At 42.4% G+C, this 23,233-nt stretch overlaps 2 protein-coding genes across 4 annotated transcripts in view; both read left to right on the top strand.

The window, feature by feature from the left end:
• The window catches only part of taf6 (TAF6 RNA polymerase II, TATA box binding protein (TBP)-associated factor), a 13,176-nt gene extending 7,836 nt beyond the window's left edge, over positions 1–5,340 (top strand). The window contains exons 10-15 of one of the 2 annotated variants that reach the window (XM_049483216.1): positions 1,216–1,398; positions 2,014–2,088; positions 2,168–2,293; positions 2,404–2,574; positions 3,437–3,631; positions 4,804–5,340. In XM_049483216.1, the coding sequence (XP_049339173.1) occupies positions 1,216–1,398; positions 2,014–2,088; positions 2,168–2,293; positions 2,404–2,574; positions 3,437–3,631; positions 4,804–5,085 (1,032 nt within the window). In that variant the 3' untranslated portion in view covers positions 5,086–5,340. Of the gene's footprint in view, positions 1–1,215; positions 1,399–2,013; positions 2,089–2,167; positions 2,294–2,400; positions 2,575–3,436; positions 3,632–4,803 lie in introns of both variants that reach the window. The other variant, XM_049483215.1, reaches the window with a different exon arrangement.
• Positions 5,341–9,101: 3,761 nt separating this feature from the next.
• LOC125804042 (transmembrane protein 272-like) lies at positions 9,102–23,233 on the top strand. 2 transcript variants are annotated; one of them, XM_049483195.1, is made up of 5 exons: positions 9,102–9,353; positions 19,796–19,874; positions 21,580–21,630; positions 22,084–22,290; positions 22,797–23,233. In XM_049483195.1, exons 2-5 carry the CDS (start codon positions 19,808–19,810, stop codon positions 23,003–23,005), a joined length of 534 nt encoding a protein of 177 aa, XP_049339152.1. In that variant the 5' UTR covers positions 9,102–9,353; positions 19,796–19,807; the 3' UTR covers positions 23,006–23,233. The 2 variants fall into 2 exon arrangements, with proteins under 2 accessions (XP_049339152.1, XP_049339165.1); XM_049483208.1 differs by lacking the exon at positions 9,102–9,353 and adding an exon at positions 11,064–11,148.

The following is a 23,233-nucleotide window of genomic DNA, read 5'->3' as shown; positions in this document are numbered from 1 at the left end:
CTGCTATATGAAGCTCCAGATGGGGTTTCCCGGAGATCGTGGGGGGTTTGGGTGGGGGGTTGATGCCTGTAAGTCATGGAGATGATCAGGGTGGGGGCGATGGTGTACAGAGTTACGTGTTACGGGCGAGGGGTCTGGTGTTACGCAGGATCAGGATCATCATTACCGAAATAAAGTAACATCTGATCATCTTCATTTTTCTTATCTGAGCTTCCCAGAAGCATCTTAGATAAATATATTACTGGTGATCACTAAACCCTCTCACTACCAGTTAATAACCCCCCCCCCATCTCATCTTCTTCAGAGGATCTTTATTACTTCATTATGATTCATTTATGATTAATGAAGTGATAATGCTCTATAATGCTGAGGGAGGGATATAAAGAAAAGAAAAACACAGGGAGAGAAATAAGGAAAAACACACAGTAATATGCATATATTGTTCAGTTTCAGTGAAATGTGAATATACGTTGTGTTTGTTGAGGGATGAAATAAGTAACGCTAGTGAATTTCTTGATTTCTTCTAATATAATACAACAGTTAGTTCAGACGCAGCAGTGTGATGTTCTATGAGTGCCGCTATCAGCCGGTAATGCACTGTCCCCCCTCTACATGTATTACTCCGCCCACATACAGGTAACCTAGCAACGATGCAGCGCATACAAGCCAAACAGCGCAGCTACAAACAGAGCAGCAATGGAACTATTTTAACTGGTGGAGTTTTAAAACCAATCAGATCCTATTTTCTCCTCCTCTTTAACTCTTTAAAATCTTTCAATAATTAGTGATAATGGATCTGTGGTATAATCACAATAATACACTTGAGATTCGTGATCTAACTACATGCTATGATCTAGATCGCAGCACAGTAGTGCCAATATTACACATTATAGCACAAACCTCGAGTGTATTATTGCTTAATTATAAATTGAGTCAGATTATCTTCATCACTTTAACAATAGAGAAAGTAAAAAAGAGGTGTTGTGCTGAAATGCGTCTCTCCTTGGTGAGGTACAGGAACATCATGCAGCAGTATGGGTACAACAGATTACAGTGCTGGTGAAATCTACGAGTCTTATATCATTCTGTCTCTCTCTCTCTGTATCTCTCTCTCTCTGTCTGTCTCTCTCTCTGTCTGTCTCTCGCTCTCTCTCTCTCTCTCTCTCTCTGTCTCTCTCTGTCTCTCTCTCTGTCTCTCTCTCCGGGTTGCGGTAGCTGCATGAGCTGTTGCCGGCGGTGGTGACGTGTATCGTCAGTAAGCAGTTGTGTCTGAGGCCGGATGTGGATAATCACTGGGCTCTGAGAGACTTCGCCGCCAGACTGATGGCCCAGAGCTGCAAGACCTTCAGCACCACCACCAACAACATCCAGTCCCGCATCACCAAGACCTTCACCAAGGTCATGACCCTGTCCTGCATCCTCCAGATCACTTACACTCTCAGCACAGTCACATTAACCACCAGTTCCACCTTAAAACACACTCGCAGTACAGTTACATTAACCACCAGTTCCACCTTAAAACACACTCGCAGTACAGTTACATTAACCACCAGTTCCACCTTAAAACACACTCGCAGTACAGTTACATTAACCACCTGTTCCACCTTAAAACACACTCGCAGTACAGTTACATTAACCACCAGTTCCACCTTAAAACACACTCGCAGTACAGTTACATTAACCACCAGTTCCACCTTAAATACACAATCAGAAGCTATTCCTAGTTGGCTTCTTATGTGAATTTTCCATTCCACCTTAAATGATGCAGGAGTTCAATTCTGCTGAAGTTAAACTTTTTGCCATTTTAGGTGGAGTTTTCTGTTCTATTCACGCAAGAAGCGAACTGTAACCATTTAAGGTGGAATGGACAATTCAGTTGGGGCTCCACTGCCCCCTGCTGGTTTGGATGAGTTAGTTTTGTGAATGTATCTAATCTGTTCTCCCGTGCTGTACGGAGGTTCTGGTTCTGTTGTTCTGCTGAATAAACCCGCTGTGTTTCTCTGTGCTCCTCAGTCGTGGTTGGACGACAAGACGCAGTGGACGACGCGGTACGGCTGCATCGCGGGACTATCAGAACTCGGACCTGACGTGAGTTCTGTTCTCCTGTAGCAGGTTCTTGAGATCGTCCTGTAGAAGCTGTAGATGAACGATGTGTCTCGCTCTGCAGGTGATCAAGACGCTGATTATCCCGCGGCTGACGGTGGAGGGGGTCCGGATTAAAGCGGTGATGGAGGGTCCGGTTGTGTCCAACATCGATAAGATCGGAGCGGATCACGTGCAGAGTCTGCTGCTGGTGAGCCTGTAGGGGGCGCTGCGTTGTGGGGAGCCGGTGGCGTTTGGTTAAAGATGTGATTGTGTTTGAACTATCGCTTTAATGAAGCTCCGCCCCCTTCTCTGCAGAAGCACTGCGCAAGTGTGATCGCTAAGATCCGGCCGGCGCCGGACGTGGTGGATCAGTATCGCACGGATTACGGTTACCTCGGACAAATGCTCTGCTCACACGTAGTGAAAGCCCGAACCCAGGCAGCCCTGCAGGCCCAGACCGTCAACAGAACCACCCTCACCATCACACAGGTACCGCACTACTACACACTACTATACACTACTACACACAGTATACACACTATACACTACTACCATACACTACTACACACACTATACACACTACTACACACTATACACTATACTAACACAGCCCTGCAGGCCCAGACCGTCAACAGAACCACCCTCTCCAACACACAGGTACCGCACTACTACACACTACTATACACTACTACACACAATATACACACTGCTACACACTACTATACACTACTACACACAATATACACACTACTTCACGTTATACACACCCTATACACTATGCACTTTATACACAGCCCTGCAGGCCCAGACCGTCAACAGAACCACTCTCACCATCACACAGGTACCTCACTACTACACACTACTACACACTCACTATACACTATTACACTCTACTACACACTACACACACACACTTGATGAATGATTAGATGGTGTTTCCTGTGCTCTGGTCTATATTTATCAGGTTGTTAATCGCCTAATTTTAGTTACTAAAGTGAGTAACTGTTTCAGACTCCGCTCCCCTGTCAGCAGCTCTAACTCTGTGCAGATCTCTGTGCTTTATTTATTTACACAGTTCAACTCAAATAATCAACTTTAACCACAATTCACCACCAATCTATCTGCTGTACCTCATAATTAAATCTGTCTCCCTCTCTCTGTCTCTCTCTCTCTGTCTCTCTCTCTGTCTCTCTTTCTCTCTCTCTCTCTCTTTCTCTCTCTTTCTCACTCTGTCTCTCTCTCTGTCTCACTCTGCCTCTTACTCTCTGTATCTCTCTCTCTTACTCTCTGTATCTCTCTCTTTCTCTCTGTCTCTCTCTCTCTCTCTCTCTCTCTCTCTCTCTCTCTGTAGCCGAGGCCGTCTCTCTCGGTATCTCAGAGTGGGGGGGTCGGGAGTTCTGGTGGGTCTCGGACTCCGAGCATAATTAAGGTCCCCAGTTCCCTCACCCTCATGTCCACTCGCCCAGCAACGCCCACCCAGCCATCGCCCCCGGCAACAAAGTACATCGTCATGGCAACCAGCGCCGGAGCCGCCTCCACTCAGCAGGTAACAAGACAAACACTCACCTCCTTCCTTAACCGTAACACTGCCCCTGCTGGAACATACACAGTAACCACAATACCACACCGTCCACCCGGGTTAGCTAAGCGTGCTACAGTAACTGCAGCTAAGCTCCGCCCACATTAACCGCAACACTGCCCCTGCCGGAACATACGCAATAACTACGATGTCCCATCCTCCAACCCCGTCCTCCAGCCCCCTCTCCAAACCCGTCCTCCAGTCCCCTCCTCCAGCCCCCTCTCCAGTCCCATCCTCTAGCCTCGTCCTTCAATCTCATTCTCCAGCCCCGTCTTACAGTCCCCTCTTCAGTCCCGTCCTCCAGCCCCCTCACCAGCTCGTCCTTCAGTCCCGTCCTCCAGCCCCCTCTTAAGTCCTGTCCTCCAGTCCCGTCTTCCATTCTCGTCCTCCGCCCCCTCTTCAGTCCCCTCTCCAGTCTTGCTCTCCAGCCCTGTCTTCCAGCTCCATCCTCCAGAGCCGTCCTCCAACCCTGTCTTCCAGTCTGTCCTGCAGCCCTGTCCTCCAGTCCTGTCTTCCATTCTCGTCCTCCGCCCCCTCTCCAGTCCCGTCCTCCAGTCCCGTCCTCCAGCCCCCTCACCAGCTCGTCCTTCAGTCCCGTCCTCCAGCCCCCTCTTAAGTCCTGTCCTCCAGTCCCGTCTTCCATTCTCGTCCTCCGCCCCCTCTTCAGTCCCCTCTCCAGTCTTGCTCTCCAGCCCTGTCTTCCAGCTCCATCCTCCAGAGCCGTCCTCCAACCCTGTCTTCCAGTCTGTCCTGCAGCCCTGTCCTCCAGTCCCGTCCTCCAGTCCCGTCCTCCAGTCCCTTCCTCCAACCCTGTCTTCCAGTCCTGTCCTCCCGCCTCGTCCTTCAATCTTGTCCTCCAGCCCCGTCTTCAGTCCCATACCTCAGTCCCCGTCCTTCAGTCCCCGTCCTTCAGTCCCCGTCCTCCAGTTCCCGTCCTCCAGTTGCATCTCTGATGTAATCAGATCTCTGATGGAGACAGCAGGTGTAATGGTATGTGGAGATGGTTTGTGATGAGATCACTAGTATAGTGATAAAGTCAGGTGTGAACAGAGTCTATCTGAGTTAATGATGATCGATCATTATGATCAGTTATTGAATATCAATCAGTTAATATCATTCTGTTCTTTCTCTCTGTGCAGGTGATCACGCTAAGCTCCTCCCAGTCCAGCTCCCCGGTGACCAGTACGGTTACCAGCGTCTCCACCCCCTTGCAGCCATTGGTTAAGCTGGAGTCAGGGGGCGGGGCCGTGGCGGGGTCACGACCCATGCAGAAATACATAGTGGTGTCGCTTCCTTCATCATCATCTTCCTCACTGGAGCACAAAGGTGGTGCCACGGCAACATCTCCCATCGCCATAGAAACCACCGTCAAATCAGAACGCTCGGAATCACCAGCCACACACACACACTCACCACACTGATCTTACACCACACACACTATACACACACACACTATACACACACTGTACACACACTTACACACACACAAACTATACACACTCACCACACTGATCCTACACACTATATACACACACACGCACACACACACACCCTCAGTACTGTGTAAAGCTGTAGTTAGTGGAGATGCAGGGTTTTGGGGGGGTGATCAGACTGTGGGAATTCACTTCCTGTTCATCTTGATTTTATATACTGAATAAAACTCATTTTATAATTAAGCGGCTGCTGATTTTATGCACACAAACACACACTCACACACTACACACACCACACACACACACACACACACACACACACACACTGTACACACATACCCTTATTTATAAACACTAATAAAAGGAATCTGAGGGGAATCTGTTTCTCATTTTGCTGCAGGATAAACCTGCACTTCAAAAATAGAGACACAATTCAGCACAACACCTGCTGAAATCCTACTCACTGCAGAGTGAAACTGAAACTAACCGGATCAAATACAGAACAGAAAACAGTGTAACACTCAGATCACACTCAGTTCACGAGTTTTATTATATTATTATAGTTGCCATACTCTCTCTCTCTCTCTCTCTCTCTCTCCTCTGTAACTCCTCCTCCTGCAGCCTCACCCCACTCTCACTGAACTGAATCATTTGTTATGATTCTTTCTTTAAGTGAATGAATTGATTCATTGATTCCTGAGCCAAACTGTTATTAGATCAAGTGAGTCAGATGCTAATATTGTTCACTGACACGCTCTCTTTCTCTCTCTCTTTCTCACACACACACACACACACACACACACTTACTCATACACACTTCACACTATACACACCCTAAAGCAAAGAAATCAGCCACATAAACACTGAATTCTCTGCATTATGAAACAGTGACACTGGGTATATAAAATACATACAGCTATGAAAAAAAGAGAGCACTTCAGTTTCTGAATCAGTTTCTCTGATATTTATAGGTTTATGTTTGAGTAAAACTTTATGAATACTAACTTTGCATTATTTTTATTTTAAGAGTTCAGAAATCAATATTTGGTGAATATCATAGACTGTATATAGCTGGACAGAGCATCGTCTCTTAAAAGTGAAGCCACCACAGGTCGGGCGCCCCCTGCTGTTCGGTTTCAGAAAGCTGTGTAACTCCACCCATCCCCATAGGTTTCAATGGCAAAACAGAACAACTTTCAATCACGTTTTTTTCTAATATACTGTAATTCTACCTCCATTATTTAAATGCAGCAGCTAGTGTAACCTCTGCTTATATTGTAAAATTTTTATATCCCCACAGAATTCGTTTTTTAAAAACGTTATTCGGCTCTATTCAAAAAAGGTGTGGTTATGGTAAAAGGGCTGCTTATGGGCGGGACCAATAACAGACCGTCAGCTCCGCTCCGCCCCGCTCTGCAGCCTGTGACCGCGAGGCAGCCCTCAGGGGCGGGGTTATTCAAATGAGTAGGCGGTCTCTCCACAGCCTTTCTCCCTCCTCTGGTCTCTACTGCGCAGACTCTGGTCTCTGAATCGCCAAAATGGCGGAAGATTTTGGCTTCATTTTCATTGAATGAATGGGAACGGTGACACGGCGTCCATCTTTATATACAGTCTATGGTGAATATAACCCTGGTGGATGCATCTTGTCATCATGTTCTCCTCCACCAGTCTTACACACTGCTTTTGGATAACTTTATGCTGCTTTACTCCTGGTGAAAAAATTAAGCAGTTCAGTTTGGTAAAATCAAGGAAACTCATCATTTGAAGTGGTCAATTACTTTTCCCATAACTGTGTATATATACTAGTGCATCTCAAAAAATTAGAATGTAATTGAAAAGTTACTTTATTTCAGTAACTCAGTTGAATGTTCAATGGAAAAGTTCAATGAAAACCCAAAAATCAGTATCTCAGAAAAGTAGAACTTGGTACTTTTGGCATTGTGGGCAGTGTGCCAAGTCCTGCTGGAAAATAAAATGAAAAAGTTGTCAGTAGCAAAGAGAAGCATGAAGTGCTGTAAAGTTCTGTGGGAAAACAAAACTGCACTGACTTTAGACTTGATAATAAAACACAGTGGATCAACACCAGCAGATGACAGACATGACTCTCCAAACCATCACTGATTGGTGGAAACGTCACACTAGACCTCGAGCAGTTTGGACTGTGTGTCTCTCCACTCTTCCTCCAGACTCTGCTCCCTTGATTTATTAAAGAAATGTAAAATTTACTGATGATCAGTGATGGTTTGTAGAATCATGTCTGTCATCTGCTGGTGTTGATCCACATAAGGGTGAAACAGTACTTCTCCCACTGCTCTATTTAAAAGCTCTCAGAGGCTGTGTTGGGTAGTGCACCTCCTAGTGAGAGACTGGTGACTGTTAGCCACACCTCTACAGCACACTCAAACATGTTTTACCCAGCTAATAGACTATGAGAGGCAGAGCATCACTGGACTGAGAGAAGCAGCGAATTACCCAGCGTCCATCTGGATCGTCCATCAGCCAGATGCTGTCTCCTTCAGTTGCAGTGGTGTCTGCATAAATGAGAAATCCTGAACGCTACAGACTGGAACCGTATCATCTTTAGTGATGAATGCAGGTGGTGTTTGGGATCTGATGATGATGATGTTCAGGTTTGAGTTTGGAGGTCTTTTCCCTGGACTGAAGAGTTCACACTGTAAACTGCAGGTGTGATTGATGATTTGAGGAGCATCATCTCATACAGTGAGAGTCGGTCACTCCTAGTAGTGATAGGAGGAACATTACTAACAGTGATCTCAGTGATCTGTGCAGAACATCCTGCAGATCCATGTGTTGCTGCTTTCTCTCCTGCAGAACTTCCAGCTGATAGCAGCAGCATTTTTCAGCAGTATAATGTTTAGCAACATTTTGAAAAGGTTCCAGGTAGGCTAGCCTGTAACTTTACAGAAATATAAAAAATATTTTCTTTTTGTTGAGTTTTAATTTGAACAGTGAATCGACTCTAATTAACCTTTGACTGCCTCTAACAATGTTTTGAATTACAACATTGACAGATTGTTTCTTACATAACATTTCTAACTAGATGAATACGATCATTATGCAAACATAACTTTCTCTAAACTAAAAATGAAATCTTGTTACCCAAACATAAAACATTTTTGAACATCCTGAAAACTTCTAACAATGTAAGCAACTGTAAGTAAATGAAACTCAAACGAATTGACTCCTATAATAAAGGTTTGAATCAAAACGTTATTAAAAAGTTTCTCATGTAACTTTCTAAGCTAGACGAATACTAACGCTGTGGAAACGTTAAAAGTAACATTCCTGAAACAAAAAATTAAAACTTTGTGTAGTAACACAAACTTTCATCCATAACATTCAGAAAATCTTCTACTAACTAAAAGTTAGTGTAGTTAAAATCATAAAAAAAAGTTCAACAATCTTCCTGAAAAATTCTAACAATGTAAGCACCTCTAAGTAAATTAAACTCCTATAATAAAGTTTTGCATCACATTATTACAATGTTTCTCACATAACACCCAGATAGACAAATACTAACATTGTTGAAACGTAACAAGCAACATTCCCAAAACGGAAACTGAAAACTGACAAGTAACTTGTTGCACGACGTTACAGATCGTTTAAAATTATGGAATGTTCAGAAAATGTTCTACTAACCGAAAATTATTTTAGTTATTTTTTCAATAGTGTTCTATTATTCTAGAGTCGATTTGAACTAACCTGTGACTCCCTATTATAATGATTTGTATCAAAAACGTTCCTCATGTAACGTTTTCAGCTAGTCCAATATTAGCGTTATGGAAACGTTAAAAGTAACATCCCTTAAAATAAAAATGAAAACTTTGAAGAATGACACGTTACAACGACGTTACAGAGCTTTTAAAAATGTTACAAAAAAGTTAACCGTAACGTTCAGAAAACGTTTTTTTTTAACTAACTTTAGTTCGTTTTTCATTATGTTTTGTTTTGAACAGTGAATCGACTCGAATGAACCGACTCCCTACCGAGTCGCCCCGCCTGTAGCCGCTGCTGTTCAGAGAGAGAGAGAGAGGTCGAGCTGCACTGGGTTTTAGTTGAAGTGAGAGAATTCTGTCTGTTTTTAACTCGAAAGCAGAAATAAAACGATTTACACTTGAATTTGGAGTTAAATCGGAGTAAAGGTGAATCAGATTGGGATTCGGTTCGTTGAACTTGTTTATACGCAGCTCGGTTCGCCTCTGGCCTGGAAGTTCCGGATCTTTTAGGTGTATTTGGTGAGTTTTAAAGGGTTTAAACTATATTTTCTGGTGTTTAACAGCATTTACACTGGAGTTAATCCGGATATTTAGTGTTAAAAGTGTTTAAATTCTCGTGTTCAGGCTGTTGAACAATGTTTGCATTTGTAAATGACGATTCTAATCTTGTTTAACGTTAAACAAATGAGGGTTTATCGCGTTTTATTGGGGGTTGAATGAGTGTTAAGGCTGTATTTGGATGTTTAATTGTATTTATGAGTTTTATTAAGCTTTAAAACTATGTTTTAAAACTTTTAGACCGATTTAAATTGGGCGTTTTATAAGAATTGTCCGTTCCACCTTAAATAGTGCAGCAGTTCCATTTCTGGCGCCCGGCGCCAGAAATGGAACTGCTGCACTATTTAAGGTGGAACGGATAAGATCGAATTTGAAACAAAAATCAATTTCTACGCAGTGTTTTATATTTTTCTCCTTTTCCACACCTTAATTCCTTTCCTTTCTATCATCCAGCACAAATTGTAACGTTATTAACCCTAAAATACCAAAGTTACACCTTCTTTCTCTTTTATACATACTCTACATAACCTATCATTCATTACATAGATTTAATAGGTTTATAGTGAGATTATAGATTATAGATTTGGGTTAGAAAAAGCTCAGAAGTCACACTCAGCAGCTTAATTAATATTAATACTTATATAATTATTAATGCATTTCTGTTTGTGAGTGTAAATGTAACGATCACATGATCACCTCACCTGGGACAGGTGTCATTTTTATATAATCCAGAGTGTGGTTCTTTACGACTATATAGAACGTTGAACAGCAGTTTATATACCCACCTAATCAGCCTACAGCAGTTTATATACCCACCCATTGGGCCCACAGCAGTTGATATACCCACCCAATGGGCCCACAGCAGTTTATATACCCACCCATTCAGCCTACAGCAGTTTATATACCCACCCAATGGGCCCACAGCAGTTTATATACCCACCCATTCAGCCTACAGCAGTTTATATACCCACCCAATGGGCCCACAGCAGTTTATATACCCACCCATTCAGCCTACAGCAGTTTATATACCCACCCATTCAGCCTACAGCAGTTTATATACCCACCCAATGGGTTCACAGCAGTTTATATACCCACCCAATCAGCCTACAGCAGTTTATATACCCATCCAATGGGCCTACAGCAGTTTATATACCCACCCAATCAGCCTACAGGATTTTATATATATAAGTTATGTAGTTATATTATAAATGTGTATGGATTACAGTTATATACATGTTTAATATTGGATATCAGCATCAGCCCATAATTCACTCCTTTTCACTTCCAACAACACCCGGCAAATACTCAGTAAACACCCAGAAACCTGGCCGCAGCACCTTAGCAACCAACCCTTTCCATAGCAACACCTTAGCAACCAAGAAGTTATACCCTAACAGAAGAACAGTAAATCAGCAGTTTAGCTGTTCTGAGGTGAGGTAGTGTGTGTGGCAGTGGGCAGAGTCTGGGGATTGTTCTGAATGGAGAGAGACAGACAGACAAACAAACAGACAGAAAGACAGACAGACAGAGAATCACATGACCTGTTTTTTGCAATTTTGACCTGTAATTGAGAAACAGTCATGTGTTAAAGTGTGTGTGTGTGTGTGTTTGTCTGAGAGTAAGTGTGTGTGTGTGTGTGTGTGTGTGTGAGGAATGAGGATGAGTATGAGGAAGTTAAGAGTGTGTGTTAAGGTTCAGGTAAATCACTGAATCATTTAGTGCTCTACCACCAATCAACTGCCCTTAATCTGTACCGGTATGTATTAGCTATGTAGCTTAATGATATGTATCTGTTGTGTATGGGTGTGTATTGACTGTGCGTCGGTATGTGTGGCTGTGTATCCTATGTGTTTTCTGTGTATGGGTGTGTTGGCTGTGTATGGGTGTGTATCACCCGATTATAGTTGTGTATTGGCTGTGTATGGGTAGCCTATGTATTGGCTGTGTATCGGTATGTGTCGGCTGTGTATCGTATGTGTGGCTGTGTATTGTATGTGTGGCTGTGTATCGTATGTGTCGGCTGTGTATCGTATGTGTGGCTGTGTATCGTATGTGTGGCTGTGTATCGTATGTGTCGGCTGTGTATCGTATGTGTGGCTGTGTATCGTATGTGTGGCTGTGTATCCTATGTGTTTTCTGTGTATGGGTGTGTTGGCTGTGTATGGGTGTGTATCAGCCGTGTATAGTTGTGTATTGGCTGTGTATGGGTAGCCTATGTATTGGCTGTCTATCGTATGTGTCGGCTGTGTATCGGTATGTGTGGCTGTGTATCGGTATGTGTGGCTGTGTATCGGTATGTGTGGCTGTGTATCGTATGTGTCGGCTGTCTATCGTATGTGTGGCTGTGTATCGTATGTGTGGCTGTGTATCGGTATGTGTGGCTGTGTATCGGTATGTGTGGCTGTGTATCGTATGTGTCGGCTGTCTATCGTATGTGTCGGCTGTCTATCGTATGTGTGGCTGTGTATCGGTATGGGTCGGCTGTGTATCGGTATGGGTCGGCTGTGTATCGGTATGTGTGGCTGTGTATCGTATGTGTCGGCTGTGTATCGTATGTGTCGGCTGTGTATCGTATGTGTCGGCTGTGTATCGTATGTGTGGCTGTGTATCGTATGTGTCGGCTGTGTATCGTATGTGTGGCTGTGTATCGTATGTGTCGGCTGTGTATCGTATGTGTGGCTGTGTATCGTATGTGTCGGCTGTGTATCGTATGTGTGGCTGTGTATCGTATGTGTCGGCTGTGTATCGGTATGTGTGGCTGTGTATCGTATGTGTCGGCTGTGTATCGGTATGTGTCGGCTGTGTATCGGTATGTGTGGCTGTGTATCGTATGTGTCGGCTGTGTATCGGTATGTGTCGGCTGTGTATCGTATGTGTGGCTGTGTATCGTATGTGTCGGCTGTGTATCGTATGTGTCGGCTGTGTATCGTATGTGTCGGCTGTAGGGTTGTCACGATACCAAAAGTTTGACTTCGATACCGATACCAACTGTAGTATCACGATTCTCGATACCAAAACGATACTTGGAAGAAAAAAAAAACAATAAAAATATCTGAACATAAAATGTTTATTTTTGACTGAACTGGATTGAAAACTGAACAATCGGTGCAAACGTTTTTATTCTAAAATGAAACATTTGAACAAAAAACAAGTTTCGTTATTATAACCTTAACTATAACATAATTATCTAAACACTTCCTAAAAACTAAAACCAGAGGTAATGGTAGCCTGACTATGTGAACCTGACGGGCGGGCAGAAGTTAAGTTCTGAATAAGGAAAATAAAGAGACAGAAGAACATTACAATGTTATGTTCATTTTAACACTCACTGCTCCGTTTTATTAATCAACCGTTTACCGTTTTTAATAAGCCCATGTTCAGTGTAACGAGCAAGCAGGCTACGTGCCTGACCACAGATTTGCGATGGAAACGCGAAAACGTGAACATCTCGAGTTCATGTTTCACAGCCAATGGGATAATGGAGAAATAGAGAAAACCACGGGTCCAAAACAAAACTCCTGCACACTCCTCTCCGTGTTAACGTGATTTACTAGCAGTCGCTAGTAAATCTTAGTAAAGCTACAGACAGAGTGTATCTTGACTAACTCCACTAACCTGTCGACTTCTCAGCTCTTTGTAGAGATCAGGGTGCTTGTCTGCTAAATGAGCGAAATATGATCAGAATTATGTTAAATAACACTGTAACATAGAAGCATAGAACTATTATTTAATTAAAATGATTTTTAAGAACAGCTAAACACAGTGCTGCAGGTCAAACGCGGAGGCGTTCACGTGCGAGAGAGAGACACAGAGAAAGAGTGAGAGAGAGAGAGATTTGCGTGTTCTGATGTGAGCTACTCACAGGTAAAGGTTCTCTTTGATCTCCTCGTGCTCATATTCTAGTCCCATACATAATTCTGCAGTTTCTCAGTGTTTTCTGTCGTATTTTGCGGCTAGCGCGAGCGCTTACAACTAGAGACCGACCGATATGGGTTTTTCTAAGGCCGATGCCGATACCGATCATTAGTGGTCAGAGTCAGCCGATGGCCGATGTGACCTGCCGATTTTTAGGGCCGATATGCTATCGTATTATATTTATTTGGCATGCTTAAAATCATACTAGTAAGAGGAGGCACAACAGTTGTAAACTTCACACAATTTATTGAAAATAAGGTTAGCATTTTATAGTGACTTTAATGTTACTATATCACTATATGTTAATAAAAAAAATATTAATTTTATTTAGATTGTATTATCCATAACATTTTATTTTATTCATTATATAACATATGTTCTATATACACTATATATTCATGTTTATAGTAGAAATATTATGTTGGCTATTATATAAAATTTACTGTAGGGGCCTACTAATTAACAAATGTATGACTTGTTGCAGTCTGTTAGTCTATTAATTATTCATTTTAATATGTTTAACAGAGTGCAAGAAGACTTCCATAATGTGACAACTTTAGATAGTTACTCCAAAACGGCAAAGCTCATTTCTTCTTCAACTCCATGCAGTTGAAAACGAATGGACATGGGAGGACAATGTTATAAAATGTTCACATTAGGGCTGCAGCTATTATTTTACAAAAATGGGTGACGTTTAAATTAAGAATAAAATTATAAATAATGCAAAAACAGACAGGTGCTGTAATTTAAATATAGCTTTATCTGTTTTTTTTTTCTTCTTCAAATGAGCTCCTTAGCCAGAGAAACGCGTCTCATCAGCTGTACTGGAGGTTCGGTGCGTGAGCGGAAAATGAGTTGAGAAAGCTGAAGAGCGCGGACTTTATAGGTTCAGGATAAAATGAGCTTTTATCAGAAAAGTCTGGAGGGGGTTCTAAAGTAGAACCCGACAAAACAGAAAATTCTGCTCATCGTTTCATTTAATATCTAACAGCGCAAACCGCTTTAAACGGGTGAGTTTTACAGCAGAACAGCAGGAGGCGGCATGATTTAATGTCTGTTTGTAGTGAAGGAAAAAGAGATGTTTTATTTTAACTCCATTATTTTAGAAACTATTTGTTTTATTAATTCGTTTACAATAAAGCTTATTTATATACTAACGCCGTTACTTTTTTTCAGTAACGAGTAATCTAACTAATTACTATGACTGTAACTATAACGCCGTTACCATTTCCGACACCCCGTTACTGCACGTTACTTTAGCAGCTCTATGAACTTTTTTTTTTTATTTCGCTTTGCCCTGGTTAACCCCTCCTCTGTCCGGTGAACTTGAGCTTCTGGCCGCTGTGCCTGTGGTTTGGCGTGGTGAAGTGAGGCACAATTGTGACGATTTGCGTGCTCTAATCAATTCAGTGATTGCCGTGGACAACCCAAGTTCCGAATTAAGGACGTTAAGCTCTTTTTAGCTGCTCCGGTTTTTGTGGTGCTGCTGCTTTCTATTTTAGAGCTTAGATTCTCTGCCCGAACCCGACCTGACCCAAAGACCGTCCCAAAATCGGGCTCCTATTTTTATTTTATATAAAGCTCTGGTGTGATAATCACAATGTTGCTAAGTAACCAATTATTATTGTTCACTAAAGCGAACGAAATAGCGAAAATTGAAAGTGAAAAACATTTGTGTTAACTGAATCTAATAAAAACGGTAATTAAAAGGAAAAACATAACTATCTCGAACTGTATTTTGTGTTTATAAAACTAACTAAAACGAACTGAAATTACTGATGGAATACCCTCATTTTTGTGTTTAATTTATTTATAAGCGCTGTTGTAAAGCGGAGTTGTACAGCGGGAGTTGTTGTGCCGAGCGCGCGGCACTCGTGGTCCGTTAGTTCTTGTGTAAAGCGCTCGCGCTAGCAAGCCCACCCTAAAATGAACAGAAAAAATAAAAACAAAATAAAATTAAACTATAATAAAAATGAAAACTGTAATCACGTAGCTCTGGGCGCACGTGAACGCCTCCGCGTTTGACTTGCAGCATTGTGTGTAGCTGTTCTTAAAAATCATTTAAATTAAATAATAGTTCTATGCTTCTATGTTACAGTGTTAATTAACATAATTCTGATTATATTTCGCTCATTCAATCAGCCCGAAAACAGACAGTTTATGGGGCGGATCGGGTCAGGCTCATAATGACAGTTTATGGTTCGGGCTTGGGCAGAATGTGCACGGGCTCCGGCTGGGTCGGATTTTTTGGGCAGGATCTAAGCTCTATTCTCTTTTGGTGAAGCTGTTATATTAATACCATTTTAACGGGCATTAAATTGTTGTTTTTGTCCATTATTTTGTTTTATATATACATATTTCTTTTGAGTGTGGCTTGGTTTGTTAAATTTCATCCCCAGACGCGTTTTTCCGCTTTTTTCAGTATTACAAGTTTTAGTAATTTTCTTTGGTTGTGTGGAGAATTTCGTTTTATTTTTTTGAAATTCGTTAGATTATATTTTTGTCAACATTTTGGGTTTATTTTCGTTTGTTATTTTTTGTTATTTTTCTAATAATAATAGTAAATGCATAATTGATTTCCTTTTTTTGACGGGCGAATAATAAAAAGTAACGCGATAGTTACTTTTACTGGTAACTAATTACTTTTATAGTGGAGTAACTCCGTTGGTAACTCAGTTACTTTTTTGGAGAAGTAACGAGTAACTATAACTAATTACTTTTTCAAAGTAACGTGCCCAACACTGTTTATATGTAAGGAGAAGTACAGTCCTCTAATAATCCTGACTAACCAGTAATTATTATTTCAGCGCAGCTGATGCTGCAAATATCCTTAAACAGTTTTAGTCCTGCCCTTTTTCATTTCGTCTAAAAATAATTTAAATACTGAAAATATCAAGTGTTAATTTGATTTTATTTACTTAGATTTTCGTTTCTGAAGAAGAGACGTCAGTTATTTTATACTAGAGCTTATAGATAGGGCTTGCCTTGCATAGTCAGGGCGCATTCCAAATGCACTCCTGCCATCAACGCTAAGCATAGTTTCGTTTGGAGAGAAATGCTACAACACCGATGCAGTTGAAATTCTATTCTTTTTCAGTAAATGAAGCAACATCACAGATTACTAATCATGAGAGAAAATATAGACTTTGGGACACTGGATTGTAAAAATGGATGCCTTACCCGTTGAAAGTCTTGCTCACTCTTGAAACCTTGCGCTGCGTTCCAAGTAGCTGCCCGCAGATGTGCCGGATTAAAATCGGCGCGGCCAAATAAGAAAATCGGCCGATGCCGATTGATAAAAAAATAACAAAAATCGGCCGATTAAATCGGCTGGCCGATCGATCGGTCGGCCTCTACTTACAACTAACACCGCGGAGCGCGAGGTGCCGCCGCCCTTGTGCCGAATCCGCTACTGAATCCGACTCCCGCTTCGCGGACAGAATCGGCAAAACACCCCCCGCTGTACAACTGCGGGAGTGAAAACAGCGCTAATAAATACAGTAGTTTAGTTTCACTTTCACTGAAAGTGTCTTTCAGTTTTCGTTATTTTATTTAAAAATAAAAATATCAATAAAAAACAGATGCCTACATCTCAGACTATTTTCCCACACTTCACTCCTCGCGCCCGTTTTGTCCACAAGTCGCGGACGAGAGACATCTGTTATTTTAGCCGTCGCCATTCTACACTCGCTGCTGCTCTGCTGGCTTGCGCGTGAATCGATTCATTTGTTCAGAACACTAAGTTTATCTGAATCCTGCCACACCGACTGCTGCGGTGTGAATCAGTTTTCTTATGAACTGAATCAAATCGCGCCTACTAATTTGACTCATTTGAAGCTAGTGACTGGGCTATATACAGTATCGAAAGCATCGAACGCTAAAGAACCGAATCGTTTGTGATGACGTAGTATCGAAAAAGAATCGAACCTTCGGTACACCGTGCAACTCTAGTCGGCTGTGTATCGTATGTGTCGGCTGTCTATCGTATGTGTGGCTGTGTATCGGTATGTGTGGCTGTGTATCGTATGTGTCGGCTGTGTATCGTATGTGTCGGCTGTGTATCGGTATGTGTGGCTGTGTATCGTATGTGTCGGCTGTGTATCGGTATGTGTCGGCTGTGTATCGGTATGTGTCGGCTGTGTATCGGTATGTGTGGCTGTGTATCGTATGTGTCGGCTGTGTATCGGTATGTGTCGGCTGTGTATCGTATGTGTGGCTGTGTATCGTATGTGTCGGCTGTCTATCGTATGTGTGGCTGTGTATCGGTATGTGTGGCTGTGTATCGTATGTGTGGCTGTGTATCGGTATGTGTGGCTGTGTATCGTATGTGTGGCTGTGTATCGTATGTGTGGCTGTGTATCGTATGTGTCGGCTGTCTATCGTATGTGTGGCTGTGTATCGGTATGTGTGGCTGTGTATCGTATGTGTGGCTGTGTATCGTATGTGTCGGCTGTGTATCGTATGTGTCGGCTGTGTATCGTATGTGTCGGCTGTGTATCGTATGTGTCGGCTGTGTATCGGTATGTGTGGCTGTGTATCGTATGTGTGGCTGTGTATCGTATGTGTCGGCTGTGTATCGTATGTGTCGGCTGTGTATCGTATGTGTCGGCTGTGTATCGTATGTGTCGGCTGTCTATCGTATGTGTGGCTGTGTATCGTATGTGTCGGCTGTCTATCGTATGTGTGGCTGTGTATCGGTATGTGTGGCTGTGTATCGTATGTGTGGCTGTGTATCGGTATGTGTGGCTGTGTATCGTATGTGTGGCTGTGTATCGTATGTGTGGCTGTGTATCGGTATGTGTGGCTGTGTATCGTATGTGTGGCTGTGTATCGTATGTGTGGCTGTGTATCGTATGTGTGGCTGTGTATCGGTATGTGTGGCTGTGTATCGTATGTGTGGCTGTGTATCGGTATGTGTGGCTGTGTATCGTATGTGTGGCTGTGTATCGTATGTGTCGGCTGTGTATCGTATGTGTGGCTGTGTATCGGTATGTGTCGGCTGTGTATCGGTATGTGTGGCTGTGTATCGTATGTGTGGCTGTGTATCGGTATGGGTCGGCTGTGTATCGGTATGTGTGGCTGTGTATCGGTATGTGTCGGCTGTGTATCGGTATGTGTCGGCTGTGTATCGTATGTGTCGGCTGTGTATCGGTATGTGTGGCTGTGTATCGTATGTGTGGCTGTGTATCGTATGTGTCGGCTGTGTATCGTATGTGTTTAGCTACTTTAAGCCCTTTGCTGATACAGATGTGCAAAAGCACACTCAGCTCGTCTAGTTCCTGTTGAGAAGACCTGCAGATCTATCTATCTTCCTCCCTCCCTTTATTCCTTCCCTTCCTCCTTCTCTGGACTGTAGAGACAGTTACTCTGAAAGACAGGCGTCCCATTACTTTTGCCCATATGGAGGTCGCTGAGTATCTGAGGGGGAGGAAGTTGAGTTAAATCTAAGTCTTGTTTCCTGTTAGAGAAACTGAGCAGCAACAGTAGAAGAAAAACACTTTTATCAGCAAAGAACAGAAACAGCCTCATCAGCTGGAGACTGGATTAGTTTAGACTGGATTAGTTTAGACTGGATTAGTTTACACTGGATTAGTTTAGACTGGATTAATTTAGACTGGATTAGTTTACACTGGATTAGTTTAGACTGGATTAGTTTAGACTGGATTAGTTTAGACTGGACTAGTTTACACTGGATTAGTTTAGACTGGATTAATTTAGACTGGATTAGTTTAGACTGGATTAATTTAGACTGAATTAGTTTAGACTGGATTAATTTAGACTGGATTAGTTTAGACTGAATTAGTTTAGACTGAATTAGTTTAGACTGAATTAGTTTAGACTGGATTAGTTTAGACTGGATTAATTTAGACTGAATTAGTTTAGACTGGATTAATTTAGACTGGATTAGTTTAGACTGAATTAGTTTAGACTGAATTAGTTTAGACTGGACTAGTCTAAACTGGATTTATGGAAAACAGAGAATATAAATCATTATCAGAGTGTGATTATTTAATGACTCCGGCAGATCTGAATAAAACAGTCTAACTAAAGGGAGAGAACCAGAAGGTAACATAGACACGGAGACACCCTGACGTATATTTATGTTTATATTCTTCAAATCTCAGTTTAGAATCTTATAGTTTAGAGTTTTATATTTTTTGCTGTGCTCTCTTTCTGTACTCCCCCTATTGCTGTTCGCTTATACTGTGTTGTGTAACTGCTACTGGCTGCTAAATTTCCTTCGGGATGAATAAAGTATCCATCCATCCATCCATCTATCCATCTATCTAGAGGCGTGGCTAACAGTCACTGATCTCTCACCAGGAGGTGCACTACCCAAACAGCATTTGTAGGTTTTTGGGAGAAGTACTGTTACGCCCTCTTGTGGAGAAACCCAGCGTTTAATCATTTACACACCTGTACCCAGTGCTGTAACTGAGAGTGATTATTTGTGGGCGTGGCTAATGAATTTCTCTCTCTCTCTATAGGATGATTGAGGGATGATGGAGGACAGAACGTTATTACAGAACTTACGCCGCACCCCCAAACCCAGCACACCTGTACTGAGTACGACCACACACACACTATACACACACACACTGTACACACACACACTCACACACACACACACACACACACACACACACACACTATACACACACACACTGTACACACACACACTCACACACACACACACACACTATACACTATACACACACACACACTCACACACACACTATACTATACACACACACACTGTACACACACACACTCACACACACACACACACACACACACACACACACACTATACACACACACACACTCACACACACACTCACACACACTATACACACACACACACACACACTATACACACACACACACACTCACACACACACTATACACACACACACACACACTATACACACACACACACTCACACACACTATACACACACACTATACACACACTATACACACACTATACACACACACACACTCACACACACACTCACACACACACACACACACACACACTATACACACACACACACACACACTATACACACACACACACACTGTACATACACACACACACACTACACACACACACACACTATACACACACACTATACACACACACACTATACACACACACACACACACACACTGTACACTAGGGGTGTCACGATTCTCTAAATCCTCGATTCGATTTTATTTCCGATTTGAGGGTCACGATTCGATTCAATTCTCGATTTTCTTTTTTATTTTATATTTACATTTTATTATTTTATGCCTCATAAAATTTAAATAATATATTATTTATTATTATTATTATTATTATTATTATTATTATTATTATTTATTAATATATATATGGTAATGCCATCTAGTGACTTTTTTGGTAGCAACAGTGTGCACTATTAAAACTGCAACGTGCAAAATAAAATAAAAAAATAGGAACAATTAAAGCCTTAACAAACTGAACTCTATCCTACTATAACAGTTAAACATGAAAAATAAGACTCGGTCCCTGAGAATTACAATTTTTTTTCTTTAAGAAAGATATATTATTAACTTTATCTGAGAGAAAGTTGTTTTTTTAATTCAATGGAAAGCAACAGGTGTAGTCAATTATAAGTTTAAGATTTTTAATCCACCTGACTGTGATCTATAGTCAGTGTTCTCAAGTCACACTGACACACGCATTTCAGCGAGTTCACACGCTCTCACCTGCGCGCACCCACCCCTCCGTTAGATACAGATACAAAACCTGCGCGCCCAACCCCCGCCCCCCCTCCCCCGTTGGACAGATAAAAAACAGTGATCACACTCCCGCCGACACTCAAAACTTGAGAGCCCTTTCTTTAATTCTATAAGTCCGTTTTCAGTTTCTCCTCCGTGGCTGAAAGGCAGCTGTTCTCTGCCTCTCACACAGCAGAACTGAGGGCGGGCTCTCTCTATTTAAATGAATAGGATGCGCTGTGTTGGTGCTGCCCCATTTGCGTAGCGCGCGCGGGAGGGATCGTCGATTCTCGTTTTGACTTCGATACTCGAGACCATGACCTCATTTCGATCGATTTCGATAAAATATCGAGATCGTGACACCCCTACTGTACACACATCCTTATACACACTACACACACTGAGTTATAGTGAGAGGAGGAAGTGAGGTAGAGATTCAGCACAACAGTCATTATCAATACTGTAAACACTTCCTGTTTACTGTTGTTTTACTGATGTTTGTTTGTTTGTTTGTTTTCTGCGCAGTAATCAGTAAGCTGCTTGCGATCGCGTTACCCATAACCCAGCTGATCATCGGTACGAATCTCTACACTCTTCACTTTTATACAGTAAAATCTGCTGTGTGAACTGAGGAGGATAGCGCTGAAGATAATGAGGATAGAATTAAAAAGGATAAAGAGGATTAAGTGGATTAAGATAATAAGTATTGAGATACTAAGTATTGAGATAATAAGTATTGAGATACTAAGTATTGAGATACTAAGTATTGAGATAATAAGTATTGAGATAATAAGTATTGAGATAATAAGTATTGAGATACTAAGTATTGAGATACTAAGTATTGAGATACTAAGTATTGAGATAATAAGTATTGAGATAATAAGTATTGAGATAATAAGTATTGAGATAATAAGTATTGAGATAATAAGGATGAAAATAGTGATGATGAAGATAAAGAGGACAGAGATTATTGTTTTTGGTGTTTCTGGTTCACTTTCTGCTCTTTAACTCTTCTTCTGCTTCCTGTAGGTGGGCTGTACCTCCACGACTGCCCCGCCCAGCCCTACATCTCCATCTACCTGCTGGTGTCGGGGGGGTTTGCGGTGGTCCTGGGGGTCCTGTCCTGTCTGCCCTGTACTCAGGAGCAGGAAGACGGGACTCAGACCCCCTTCAGCTCCCTCTGCACCGCCTGGAACTCCCTCGTCACCCTCTTCCTCTTCTGCTGGTTCATCGCAGGTAACCAACCACGCCCTGCAGTGGAAACCATGGAAACAACACCACAGAAACCCCCCGCATACAGCAAGCACCCCCCCACCCCCCCCTGCATCCCAAAGAAACTCACACGCACCCCGCAGAAATCCGGTGCACACGACAGAAACCGCCTTACACTGCAGAACCCAGCTGCATACCACAGAAACCCCCCGCACACAGCAGACCACATAGCAACCACATACTTCCTGCTTAGTAAAATTTGTGAGAATGTGCATTTATAAATTTATGAGCTGGCAGACTTTTTGTGTTTTTATTTGCGTATACTCTCGACCAATCACAGGTGTTGCTGTGTAGTGCTCTTCATCACGTGACACGGTAAATTAAGTCCCCAGAGTTACGTCACATTATTCGCTGTAACTAAGTGAACGCCGTGTTCGTATACCGAGGCTTTAGAGCTGCCCAGCTGTTATACTGAACTGTACCAGTCTTCAGTAGAGTTAACGTTAACGTGTTTTTGTCTCCCTCTGCAGGAAACGTGTGGATCTATAGTATCTACCAGCCCAGTTATGATCCGGGTTCTGGGAAGCTGTACTGCGCTAAGGTTCTGTACCTGTTTGCGTTCTGGAGCACGACGCTGGTCTACATCCTGCTGGGGCTGCTGATGCTGGGTGGTTGCTGTGCTCTGTTCTGTATGTGTGTTTTTGGACGCAGCGGCCTGAGCGACTCGGACCGGGTCTAACGGAACCGCCCCGCCCAGGTTTACCCCTGCGGCCGTTCAGCCCGGCCTCGTCCCAAACGTCCTGCTGAGACACATCGCCTCCTACTGTTACACCCCCACCTTTATGATTTACACTTATATAATCTATATATAATGTTAAACCTGCTGTGTATGAATATGTATATTCGGTTTATAAACTTCAAACAATAATAAACACTTCTGTCCACAATAAACAACTTTATTTATTTA

Source organism: Astyanax mexicanus, chromosome 1 (genome assembly GCF_023375975.1).
Source record: "Astyanax mexicanus isolate ESR-SI-001 chromosome 1, AstMex3_surface, whole genome shotgun sequence".
In the NCBI taxonomy this organism is placed as follows: Eukaryota; Metazoa; Chordata; class Actinopteri; order Characiformes; family Acestrorhamphidae; genus Astyanax; species Astyanax mexicanus.
Note: the sequence above shows the minus strand (reverse complement) of the source record. Positions and strands in the feature narration are given on the sequence as shown.